The 12,954-nt window shown below is 35.4% G+C and overlaps 2 protein-coding genes across 4 annotated transcripts; one reads left to right on the forward strand and one right to left on the reverse strand.

Annotated features, from left to right (window-relative positions):
* The first annotated feature begins 5,672 nt into the window (after positions 1-5,672).
* Positions 5,673-8,774, forward strand: LOC126659829 (WAT1-related protein At2g37460-like). Its single transcript, XM_050353161.2, has 7 exons — positions 5,673-5,943; positions 6,505-6,567; positions 6,666-6,782; positions 7,468-7,708; positions 7,789-7,950; positions 8,081-8,232; positions 8,304-8,774. Exons 1-7 carry the CDS (start codon positions 5,750-5,752, stop codon positions 8,536-8,538), a joined length of 1,164 nt encoding a protein of 387 aa, XP_050209118.1. The 5' UTR covers positions 5,673-5,749; the 3' UTR covers positions 8,539-8,774.
* Positions 8,775-8,873: 99 nt separating this feature from the next.
* Positions 8,874-12,342, reverse strand: LOC126659810 (uncharacterized). 3 transcript variants are annotated; one of them, XM_050353155.1, is made up of 6 exons: positions 12,198-12,342; positions 12,011-12,073; positions 9,838-11,064; positions 9,688-9,756; positions 9,408-9,606; positions 8,874-9,291 (listed from the first exon to the last, which is right to left on the reverse strand). In XM_050353155.1, the coding sequence occupies exons 2-6, from the start codon at positions 12,011-12,013 to the stop codon at positions 9,200-9,202; spliced, it is 1,590 nt and encodes a 529-aa protein (XP_050209112.1). In that variant the 5' UTR covers positions 12,014-12,073; positions 12,198-12,342; the 3' UTR covers positions 8,874-9,199. The 3 variants fall into 3 exon arrangements, with proteins under 3 accessions (XP_050209112.1, XP_050209104.1, XP_050209100.1); XM_050353147.1 differs by having other exon boundaries at positions 9,688-9,753; positions 9,838-11,073; XM_050353143.1 differs by having other exon boundaries at positions 9,838-11,073.
* Positions 12,343-12,954: the final 612 nt, after the last annotated feature.

The following is a 12,954-nucleotide window of genomic DNA, read 5'->3' on the forward strand; positions in this document are numbered from 1 at the left end:
GGATTCTCAGCGAAATTGAATGAGGAAAGCGGCTAGGGCTAGACTGATGTGTGGTGAAGATATTTGGTTTAGAAAGCGTTTTTAAAACGCTGGTAGATCGAGAGAAATCAGGGGGCAAAACTGCCCTCCTGAAATTCCGCAGCAGGTCTCGTACGAGACCTGCACATCTCGTACGAGACCAGGTCTCGGTTCAACGAGACCTGGTCCAACCGAGACCTGGTCCAACCGATTCTGGTTGGACCGAACCCGACCCGAAACTTTTTTTTTTTTAAATAAAAAATAATATATTTTCGAAACCCGGATTTTAATTAACTTTTTTTCTAACCCGGACTTAAAATTAAACCATTTTCGAATCGACTGATAAAATAAATTTAATTACGTCGACAACTAAATTGTTACCGGAACTCGTAACTTAAACTTCAAAATTTTACGGGATATTACACTTAATAAAAGCATGTTGATGTTGAGAGATTACGCAGGGAAGAAGAGGAGCTAGCCTTATAGAAAGGCACTTGGAAAGCAATTTGTAACATCCATTCACGAAGCTAATCGGCCTATAATCACGAATATTAGTAGAACCCGATACCTTAGGAATTAAAACCATAAAAGATGAATTTATTCCTTTAGGCAGAAAATTGTTGCTGCAGAAGGAGTTAAACAACTCTAAAAAATCGTCCTTTAGAACAGTCCAAGCTCACTTGTAAAAGTAGCAGTTAAAACCATCCGGTCCTGGTGCTTTACTTTCACCGCAGGAGCAAAGAGCTGAATAGATTTCATCAACATCAAAAGGCCGTGTAAGACTCGTTTCTTGGGCTTGTAAGACCTTTGAAAGCCAAGCTTGAAATGTCAGAGGGAACACAATGAGGTTTAGCAAAATGATTTGAGAAGAAAGCATTAATCCGATGCTTGGTGTCTGCAGGATCAGAGTAGGAAACATCGTCTACTATGACTGCTGAAATACGATTGTTTCTAAAATGCATTGAAGCGATGCTATGGAAGAATTTTTAATTCTTCTCCCCCTTAATACACCAATTAAGTCTTGCCTTTTGAGTCCAAATACTTCCAATGTTTGCACCAGCCCTCCAAAGCTCACTTTTTGCCTCAGCCAAATCAGAAGATTCCAATTCTGTGAGAACACGAGAATAGGCAGCTATATCAAGAGCCGAGATTTCTTCTCGCAGCTGTCTTATGTTCTTATTTAGGTCCCCGAAAACCTCCTCGTTCCATTTTTAATCTTCGTTCTAAGCTCTTTCACTGTTTGCAAAGAATTATCAGACGGCGAAATTGATAACCAAGAGTTGGAAACAAAAGATTTGAACTCAGAATTTTCCCACCATGCGTCAATAGAACGAAACGGTTAGGGACCCCAATCAATGGATAAATCCTATTGCAACAATAAAGGAACATGATCAGAGTAACCTTCAGGCAAAGCGGATAGAGAAAGCGCAGTCCAAGTGTTTGCAGCTCACAACGAAGCAAAGCAACTATTAATTCTTGATCTAGAATAAGAATTCTTCCATGTAAAAGAACGACTTTGAAAAGGAAGTCTATTAATTCAACCTCGTTAAGAAAGTCACGAAGAGCTAGCATTGAAGGAGTGAACCCCATACAGTTTAGACGCTTTTCAGGAACCATAATCTCATCAAAATCACTGCTGATAAAAACCATACCAGAAAAACCAACAAGAGGAAGTAATTCAGCCCACAAAGAGGATCATTCAGCTGCCAAGTTATTGCCGTTGATGAGAATATGCCGGATATAATGAGAATCAAAGAAGAAATCCATACAGATCCAGCGAGCACTTTTCACGATAGAAACATTTTGTAGGAGAACCGTATTTCAGATAAGTAAGAGACCACCAGATGCTCCATTAGAAGGAACATAATCAAAGCCAAAGTCTAAATTCGGCCAAAGTTTTCGAATAAGAAAAACATCGATACTTTCTTTTTTCGATTCCACCAAACCAATAAAAGAAAGCTTATATTTATTAACCAAGTTGCGAATAAAAAGTTGCTTACGAAGGCTCAACATACCACCTCTGCAATTCCACGCAATAAAAGTGAAGGGTAACGACATAAAAAAACAAATAAATACCTCGATGAAAAGAAGCTTAAGATCGTCGATTCGCTAGATCCTGCTCCAAGTTCGTTAGAAGCTGATTAACAGCTTGCACCTGGTGATCCTTCTGAAAAAATCCCAGAGAATGACCGACATCCCAAATTTTTCAGGCTTCGTTAAAAGAACCAGCTGCAACTTTCTCTTTTGCCGAGAGGATTAACCTGTTCATGTTATCAAAATCTACTGAAGAAGATTCGGAAGATGGACGAGCAGAAGATGGCAGCAGATTACTGGAGGATAAAGTCCTATTGTATTTCTTCTTTCCGATTAACATTTGAAAGGTCCACAGGAGGGCTGTTATCCTGGAGACGAGCAAAAGATTCAATAACTTCTGTAGGTGGGCTGTTGTCATGAGGACGGGATGAAGTCTCATGAATAGGAGTTTCAACAGCTAAATCCGGTAGAGAATCACACAAATAATCCGCATTAGAATGATCCAATTTATTTTTGATAAATTGATCAGCAGGTAACGAAGGCGAGGTTGGAAATTTAGCAGTCTGATTCTTCTCCTCGTCAGCTGCAGGAGACATTTCCCGGTTTTCATCATTAGAACAGCAAAAATCTTTATCAGAATCTGATCCCAATACATATTGCTTCCCAAAATACACCGATTGATCGATTTCGAAGACATAAACTGTAAAATTCAGATCTCCAATTGAAACTGGAAAAGTTTTATTTATTAATCCAGCCATTCACAGTGGATATAAGAACTGAACCAGTATCAAGTCGTTCCTTCACATAAACCATCAGATGGACTTTCACTGCTTTGCTAAAGCAGTTTGCTATACTTGCAAAAATATTCGGACACCAACGTGAAAGAGGAATGCCTGAAATCGACAACCAAGTCATCCGAAGAGTAGGTATAGTGAAATCAGCTGCTTTAGAGAACGAATAGAAAAAAATCCAACAATTGTTTGGATTTTCCATCTAAAAACAGCATCGCATCCAAGATAGTATTAAAGGTAATGAGAATCAAGAATCCTCTAATTATAGAGATATTATCAAAAATAATATCCTTAGAAACCAGGTAATCCTTTGCATGAAGAATGGATTGAGCTAAAATTAATCTAGCAACAATAGATCTATCCAACCAATCTGAATTATTCTCTCTTATTAAGTGTTGGTTTAACAAAAGTTTCAAACTTGTATCCTGAACTGTGAATTCAGAAACAATTTCCTTGTGGCTATCATTAGAAGAGACCACCTTTGCAAAGGTACGATTATCCCTAAAGGATGGATGAGAAATCTCTTTCGTTTTCTGTGTAACCTGTTTCATCGAGGTCTTTATATCTTTCTGAACTCCATCCTAATAGCGAGAGCGATATGCTCGCAGCCTAAATTTTCCTATATTTATCGGATTCAGCTGATAGAGGACCCAATCAAAATCTGTGTTAACGATAGGTCTGAAAAATTCAAAGCTGCATCCTCGTTTTGTTCGTTTTTTAGCAAGGGAAACCTTTCCAAATACCTTGTATTTAGCAAAAGCTCCTTCCAAATCTGAGTTTTTCCATGTACGGGGGAAGTTTTCAAAATAAAAAACGCTTTTGCTGTCTGTATGTTGAGTCTTTAAAGAAGACAGACCTGCAACGATCTGTCTCTGAGTTCTGTTGAGAATCATGCTTGGGGAAGGTGGCCGGTTGACGGTTAGGGTTAGGGTATGTTGGGGGAGGGGTTTAAGGTTCTACATGGTTTTTTTTTTACTTTTTTTTACAAGTTCTTAACTTTTGAGGAAGAAGAAGAACATCTATATATACAAATCTGAAATGATAATTACCATAGCAGAAAACAATAACTGCTCATAACGAACTCTCTAACAAATTCACGCACATTCTCCGTGACATTACACTCAGGTAAACTAAACAACAAGGCCTAAATAGAGCTGGCAATAACTGACGTGTGTGATAAGATGAAAGAGTTGAGTAGTAACTTTAACAACATAAAACTATCAACAACAGCTAGACTTTAGCAGAAACATATAACTATAATTGTTGCATTGAATGCCCGTTAAAAAAAATACACGCGTTTGACATACATCCATCTAAGGGCCTATAAATACGAAAAATGAAAGGGTAGGGGCAAGAAAAAGCTAATTGAAGTTAAGGGGCTTTTTGAACAAAAAACTTATACTTTAGAGGCCTTAAAATGGGTTAATTCGTACTTTATTTACATAAATTAAATATATATTTGATTCTTTCTTTTACATTGGAATTTGAAGTGAACTTATGCTAATAATCTTGGGGATCCAATTTATGTACACCTAATTAAGCACTTGGCTAGCTAGTTGAGAATCCATTATAATTATGCTCTTTCATCTTTCAACTAAAGATACAAAATAACATTCAAGCAATATTTATAAATTGCTAAGCAATAAAGAAACACTATGACACAACTTTTATAAAAGCATGCAAAAGGTGGCAAAATGTTAAAAACCATAGGAAAGCACCGAGGTCTAAGAATTTCATAAGGAAAAACCAATAATATAGAATGTATTATCAACCGAACGTCATTTCCTACTTTTAAACAGAAAGAGCAACAATTTAAATTCCAACGTCACTCCAAAACTAAATGTCCATAAAACATAAAACTAAAGGACTAAAGTAACAACATAAATTTAAGGGGGCTATACAATAATTTATCCATAATTTTAAGGCCAATACTCTTAGGTCACGTTTGATATCATTATTTTCAAGGCATAATAAAAAAAGTTCAATTTTTTCGAATTATATTTATTGCAACTTATAAAATTAGCGGACCATAATGTTTAAAATTCTTTTAAGTATATATTTGATATACTATTCGAAGTTGTGGATATAAAAAGGCCTTTTTACAAAGGAAATTAAATTCCAAGTAATGAAAATCCATCTAATTAGACAAACATAATTCCCTTGGATTCTTATTCTTTAAATTAGCTACCAAATTTAGGTACGAAACCTGAAAAACAAAATAGGATTAGGTATAAATGCAGCCAAACGTTTTCCTGATTGCTCTATATATATATATATATATATATGAAAATCTGGATAATTGTCTCCCGAAGTCACTAAACTTTTGAGTTATTTTATTTTGGTAATGGTATACTTCAGTTTAGTTTAGTTTAATGATTAAACTTCAATTACAGTATTCCAACAAGAAGGATTTTCGGCCACTAAACACATAAATATCGAGTTACTATCAAGTATTTAAATAAAATATAAGATATAATTTGGTCAAAAAATATTTATAAACCTTATGTTGTCATTGAAATGGAAATTTGATATTCAAACTGAAATAAATTAAAATTGGATAACCAAATAAAATGTAGGCAAAGTAATATTTTTTATGCAAATTGTTACCTGGAATCTATTCATGGTAAACTTTTTCATATGAATGAATTCCGCAATTTATGAATATCATATTCTTTTTTTTATATATAATTGGAGGAGGAGGGAGCGCTTGTGGGAGGAATCGAAACCCACAACCTAGCAGTTTGCTGCCCAACGCTTATACATATTTTTTTGAGAGGAAACCATGAGGATAGCAATAAGTGTACAAGAAACATGTATATAAAGAAGAAAGAATATGTATCTGCCAATGTCATAAGTTCATAACTTATTCTTCTCACAAACTCAAGGAGAGGAAAAAAAACAGAGAGATGGAAAAGATGAAGAGTTGGTTGAAAAGAATGAAGCCATTCATTGCAGTGATCGTCATGCAAGTCGGGCTCTCGGGTATGGATGTTTTATCGAAAGCCGCTCTTAATCAAGGAATGAGCAACTATGTTCTCGTCGTCTATCGCCATGCCATTGCCACCGTTGTCATTGCCCCTTTCGCTCTTCTTCTCGACAAGTACTTTCTCTCTTTATCCCCCCCCCCCCCCTTCGTTATACTCTTCCGTTCATCATTTAACATAAACCCGAAACTCTTTAACATAACGATTACTAACATTAAATTTATTATATTTTAGTAAACCAACGTTCATTTTTCAAACAACTAGTTATCGATCAATTCAGTCTGTGAAAATCCGCCAGTCAAGTGACGGAGCAACAATTCTTCAGTCAAGTCCGTTAGCCATATAGACAAAATTAGAACTGAATAGATTGTTTAACCTTCTTTTATTTCTTCTAAAAATGAATATTAGCATCTAAAATTAACAAATTAAATATCGACAACTGTTCTATAAAAGTATTATAGTCGGATAGACGCAAAAATATTTAACTCCAATTCACTAAGTATGATTATGAATTTTTCATTTATAATGCGACACGTGATGTAATTGAATTAAAATATTAAGACCACATCAAGTAGTGATCGAATTAATATTTATTTTACCTTGCATATTACACCATAAATGACAAATATTGTGAAATGTTACTAAGGTTTTTCATCTTTTGGTTTCTCGATATGCAGGAAAGTGAGGCCAAAGATGACAGGCTCAATCTTTCTTAAGATAATAGCACTCAGCTTATTGGAGTATGTGGTTGTTATAATGCTTTAGATTTATTTCTTCAATTAACATTTAATCATTAATTAACTGATATATTATCCTTAAATTATTTTTCTATTGGCAGGCCAGTTATTGATCAAAACTTGTACTTTTTAGGGATGAAATATACAACAGCAACATTTGCTGCTGCCATAGTCAATATTCTCCCTGCTGTCACTTTTGTTATGGCATGGATAGTTGGGTAATTATATCTAATCACACTATTGTAGTCCTAAAATTTGTTTATGGTTCAACATCATTAGCTTGTATCATTAAAATTGTTTTTGTAATAAATTATTAAGCATAAGAGGAAGAAATGCCCCTTAAACATAACTTTTTTATAGATCAGAATGGAAAAATTAGGAGCTGGTCTAACAAGGATTGCAAGTTTTTAATGTAGGGATGTTTAAAAATATATACATACAAATAATTTGTAAAATCAAACTCCGAAATTGTAACTCAAAAACCGTACTCCAACGTGCGTCAAAATTTATTGTTTTAGTTTTGTGCTTAAGTTGTCTGTTCCAGATACCGTTCCAGCGCGTTTTTTGAAAGACGATTTCAAACGATTTTTAAAAATATAATTTACCGTTGTTTTTTTAAAAAAGAAACACTTTCTAAAACAGTTTCTAAAAGGATTTCAAATGGTTTCTAAAAGTATCTTTTGCAACAGATTTCAAAATAGTTTTTAAAAGTATTCAACGGTTGCAAATGATTTCTAAAGATAAAGCCAAATATAAATTTAGACAGAATGGACAAAAAATATTAAAATAAGAATAAAAAAATAAAATTTTAAAACCAGAGTAGGAATCTAGACCCATGAACAGGTCTAGACCATATGGCATATAGAGCTGATTAATTAACATGTGAATATGTATAAAATATAGGCTTGAGAAGGTTAGAATAAAGACTCTGCACAGCCAAGCTAAGATAGTCGGGACAATAGCAACAGTAGCAGGAGCCATGGTTATGACAGCGGTGAAAGGACCAGCTGTTAATTTGTTTGGAGTAAATGGAAACAGTTACCATGGAGGAGGATCATCTGCCGTTAGTCTGCATGACACAATCAAAGGTGCCTTGCTCATCACGATCGGGTGCTTCAGTTGGGCTGGTTTCGTCATCCTCCAAGTAAGCGGCTGCCTCTCCTCCAGGGCGTTAATGTTTGTTTGATAATCTGCCTAACGTGATCTGTCGTTTCAAACATGTAGGCAATCACGCTAAAAACCTACCCAACCGAGCTCTCTCTCACAGCTTGGATTTGCCTATTCGGCACCATCGAGGGTGGCATAGTCGCGATGGTTATGGAAAGAGGAAACAATAGCGTCTGGGCTCTGCACTGGGACACTAAATTATTAGCAGCTGTATACACCGTAAGCAATGAGAATAGAACCTCAGCTCTTACGGATATTTTTATTTTTTCCTTTGTGCTCATCGGAGCAGAAATATGTTTTACAAGTTCGGAACCTGAGAAATCAAAATCTAAATCTCTGAGACTTGCAGGGAGTGGTTTGCTCAGGATTTGCTTACTATATCCAAGGAGTTATAATGAAGGACAGAGGCCCTGTTTTCGTTACCGCCTTTAATCCTTTGAGCATGGTTATAGTTGCAGTCATGAGTTCAATCATTTTAGCTGAGCAAATGTTCCTGGGAAGGTATCTCTTCATTGATACCAAAATCAGAGTTTGACAAAAAAAATACTTGAAACTAATCTATTATTTTTCAGGGTAATTGGTGCTATTATCATCGTCGGAGGCCTATATCTTGTTGTTTGGGGTAAAAGCAAGGACCACAAATACCCATCTTTAACAGACGATGACCAAACAATTCCGACTAAACAAACATCAGACACAGCGAACCATGAAAAGCAAAACTTCAATCAGGAAAACCTTCAAATAGAAATATCCAACACAGCAAACCGTGGAAAGCAAAATTCCGATCAGGAAAACCATCAGATATAAATATTGTAACCTAAATTTCGAGGCCTAGAGAGATTCAAGTTCTCCACAAGAAGAAGCAAGCACTTGTTCGAACATCTCTAGTTTGTCACTGCGCCTATTTTGACCGTAAGATTAACAAAATGGTCAACAGATTAAAATTTTGCAGTAAAATTAGTGGACAAACTGTACTCTCTGTGACTAAACTAAGAATTGTAATGCAAGAATCAATTTTTTCCAGCTAAACAATTTATAAAATATTGGGGATCGTGTCTTTGGATGATCAACAAGCTGCTCAGGCCTACTGAAATTTCTTCTCCTACGCTTGATGTAAAGAAGCGCAATGCATAGAAAGACAGTTTGTAAAAGGTGATTATCTCATTCAAATGTTACAAGACCTAATAATGAAGGAAGACGGTACGGTACTTTAAAATTACAAAAGTTTCCTTCTATTACCAAAATAAAGTATAATTTGATTTTCATTTCTCTTTAAATGAAAGGGCTATGTGCTGCTTTCACATTTCTAATGACCCTAATAAAAACTTTCCTTGGCAAGTTTGCTCTCCTACTTTCTCCGTCGTAATCAGTTCCAAGAATTTGCAAACATTCAATGCCCTTCACCCTTAACGAATTACAATGTGTGGCCAAAAAGATCATTTGTATGCACAAAAAAAAAAACCCTACCTTACAACTGACACAGGGTTGCTTCATTACTGGGTTTTCCTTCATCTTTTCCATAAATACGTTGAAGTTCACGTGTTGCAGCTAGAAATGATTCTGCACAGATGAATAAGATCCCACATGAGAAGGAAGAACTTACATAGAGAGAATTGAAAATAAATCAATTATCTAAATAGCACAGCAACACATTCAAACCAAAAGCTTTGTAACACCTTTCCAAAGACGAAACGACTTCTGATTAATAGGTGATCCAGTAATCATCTGAATAGCTTCAAACAGCATATTTGGAGGTGTGCTTCTCAGCTCTTGGACAATGCCATAAACAGTCCTCCCATTCTCAAAATATATGTGATTGTTTGGGTGCTTTGTTTTGCAATTAGCATGACGCTCAAATTCATAAGCATTAATTACCTGAAGAATCATCATTTATATATTTTGCACATAATGAAGTACATAGTTGTCCACAGAAAAGTATCATATCGACATACTCACCTTAGAAAAACTGCATGTCTCACAGCCACATAAATATCCAGAACCTTTTATAACAGCTTGGAGCTCCTTCTAATATGGATAATAAGCAAAAAACAGTGTCATCATGATATTAACCTGTCTCAATATGTATGTGCAAAGATTATCATTTACCTCCCGCGACCATGAGATATACTTTACAGGAACTCCATCCAGCATTCCAGTGGATAGCAAACTTCTGACATTTGTAGGGAAGCTGTTGGAAGGGGCCTTCTTAGAGGTTTTTTGATCCTCTTTCTTCTTAGAATTTTCAGTTACAGAGGCAGTTATAGGGGTGGCGGATACAAGTGCATCCACATTTATGTTTATCACATCTGTCTCATTTATTATATCTGAACTCTGAAGTGAAGATTGAGTCATCAATAAATCATAAGTTGATATGAGCCTGCCGGAAGGATTTGCATCACTGTCATCATAGCTGCCAAAGGATATTATAGTGCTCTCTCCTTTGTTATAGCACTGATTAATGTCCAAATTGGAATCATCAACTTTATTGTAGGATTGACTCATTAAAATGGTTCTGTCATTGCCTTTGTTGAAAAGGTGCCCCAGTGATACAGTATTTTCATCTTCCTTGTAGGATTGTCCCGCAGATATGACATCATTGTCCCCATTATTAAATATTTGACTTAACGCCATGGCACCATTATTCTCTCTGTAGGTTTGTTCCATTGGAGCAAACATGTCACTCTCCCTGTTACAGGTTTCACCCATAGACATGACGTTGGCATCCCCTTTGTTATAACCAAGGCTCTTTGATATGGTATTCTCATTTGTGTTGTCATAAGCATGGGCCATAGACACTGCATTATTGCAATCCACTCTATTATAGTCATTTTTTAGCGATACAGGCAAGGCATTCTCAGATTCCTTAACCTGGCTAACTTTCACTTTTCTAATCCCACCAATATTTAAACCTGATCTAGGATCTTCCAGCGAGTTTGGCGTAGATAAACCAAATGAGAAATTATTCCCAAATGGATTCTCATCTACCTTCCTCCCGATGTCAAATTTATCTGAGCTAGTTGATGAAATGTTTGTGTCATCAAGGTTGGCAGGCCTTGCTGAGTCAGAATTCCATAACCTTTCAGACAAATGGCCAGAGATTAACTGAAAACCAGAAGCAGTTTCCCATGAAGGAACATTTGAATTTAGCAATCCTGAAAACAAATTGTTGGTTGGAACTCCCACTGTCTGTTTCTTATTGGAAAATACCTCTGTCTCAGGACCGTCCATAAACCACTGATGAGAACGCTTGAGCTCAATTCTGGATGAATTATCATAATTAAATTCACTATCATTTGTCGCGGCAGCATCTTTCCCCATCCAAACCCCTTGATTCTGAAAAGACTATTAGACAAAAAATTACTTTGAAAGATAACAAATCCTTATGATATGAGTAAAAGAACAACGAAAACAAAATAATTTCTCTCCGAGGCAATATAATATTTGCTTCTCTTCCCGTTAATCCAGCTACCACAAGAATTTATTTCCAGTTACTATGATAAAATAAGATCATACAAGAAACATGTTGATAAAAAGGAAACATTTTACAATAAATGCTGTCTCCTATAGTTTTCCACTGGTTCATTTATAAGTAAGCCGCATGCATTTGGAACACATGACCAAGTCGTCTTATTGCACCATCCGATAACATTTAACGAGCATCAAAACCTACCATCCCAATTCAATAAGTTTCTCTTTTGATGCTAGAAAAGAAAAAAAGAACTGCCAACTTAAAAGATGCTTGAAAGATTCAAATTTGAAGAATTTTGCCTTTTTCTAATAAGGTATTAAATAGTTACATACTTTGGCAAGTTACAATCAAATCGGTAGTCATATAGATATTTAGTTCTTGGCTAAACCTACATAGTTTAATGTGAAATACAAAAAATTCTAAACTGATAACAACAGTGACTATCAAAACTAATGAGCTGAGCCTAAATCAGTTAAGAAAAAGGCTTAACACATATCCGGGTCCACTTTTAACGATTAAATCCATGTACTTAATAAACGTCCAAATTAGGTTCCGATACTATTGATTCATCCAAATTAAGTCATTCCATCCATTTTTTTCCATGCAAACACATTAAGTTCATCTCTAACGAAAATGGACGGAATGTGTTTGCAATTTATAGTGTAAAAATCCAATGTGGACGTTTTTTAGTGCCGGGAGTCGATTGCACAACGTCCCATATCGAAATTAGAGCAATAATAATAGTATAACATAGCAAAAAAAAAACCACACTTCAAAAACTAATATGAATACGTAACAAACTATTATTACCATTTCTTTTCTTCCTTGACTTGCAGTGAGCTTACTGCTGATTCTCAGTGACTGCTAACTGAACTGCTCAATCAAAACGACAACAAAAAAAAAGCATTGATTTTCAGAAACACTGTATAATACTAGCAGAGAATAGTAATTATGAAGTAAATCAATAACATTATTATGAGTTTTGAGAGAAACGTACAGATTTCTATCATATTGATTTTTATTTGACGGAGATCAAGGCTATTGCCGGAAGCAACACGGCGGCTAATGTGCCGGCGAGATCTAGGGGGTCGGGCGGGGGTGAAATTTTATTTAGATTTTTAGAGAGAAATTGGGGATTTTTGATTCTGTACTTAAAGAGAACTGGTACGTCTCTACAGTTTCACTTCACATGCTTTGTTGTTCTGGGCCGGGCTGTTTTGAATCGATTGGGTAGATCTGGATATGGCAAGCCCGCGGGGCAGGCCTAATCGGGACGAGATTCTAGAAAATTACACAAATATTCCACAAACGCTCTCTTTACAAAAGTGCTAAGTAAGCTAATTTTTTTTATTGAATGTTAAGTTGACATTTACAATACAGAGCTGAAAACGAAAAAAATTTACACAATATATAATTAATCCTAACCCTATATGTGGTACACGATTAAAAAAAAAACAACCACATGCACAGGTGGTTGGTTTCTTTTTCATTATTCTCTTCTTATTATCTCTTTCTCCCTCTCATAAGTCACCATTTTTTTTCAAAGCTTAAATTCCAAATTTCAAAATTTAATTTTCGAATTTCTTTATGTTTTATTGCTAATTTCAATTTCTTATAATTTATAGGTATTAAAAAATTCAACCAACTTTCAAATTTTGTCAGTTCTTTTTGGGAAAGAATTCCTTCAGTTTTTTAAATTCGTTTTCTTTTGTTATTTTTAAGCCTTTTGAAAATATCCAGTTGTCGATTACTTC

Source organism: Mercurialis annua, linkage group LG1-X (genome assembly GCF_937616625.2).
Source record: "Mercurialis annua linkage group LG1-X, ddMerAnnu1.2, whole genome shotgun sequence".
NCBI classification, from domain to species: domain Eukaryota; kingdom Viridiplantae; phylum Streptophyta; class Magnoliopsida; order Malpighiales; family Euphorbiaceae; genus Mercurialis; species Mercurialis annua.

Excerpts from the sequence above, each read along its gene's own strand:
- LOC126659829 (XM_050353161.2), top strand. The coding sequence starts at position 5,750 with ATGGAAAAGATGAAGAGTTGGTTGAAAAGAATGAAGCCATTCATTGCA. Across the intron at positions 6,783-7,467 it reads GTTATGGCATGGATAGTTGG|GCTTGAGAAGGTTAGAATAA; the intron begins GTAATTATATCT and ends TATAAAATATAG. Across the intron at positions 8,233-8,303 it reads GAGCAAATGTTCCTGGGAAG|GGTAATTGGTGCTATTATCA; the intron begins GTATCTCTTCAT and ends ATTATTTTTCAG.
- LOC126659810 (XM_050353143.1), bottom strand. Across the intron at positions 9,607-9,687 it reads AGACATGCAGTTTTTCTAAG|GTAATTAATGCTTATGAATT; the intron begins GTGAGTATGTCG and ends ATGATTCTTCAG. Across the intron at positions 9,292-9,407 it reads GTCGTTTCGTCTTTGGAAAG|AATCATTTCTAGCTGCAACA; the intron begins GTGTTACAAAGC and ends TCATCTGTGCAG.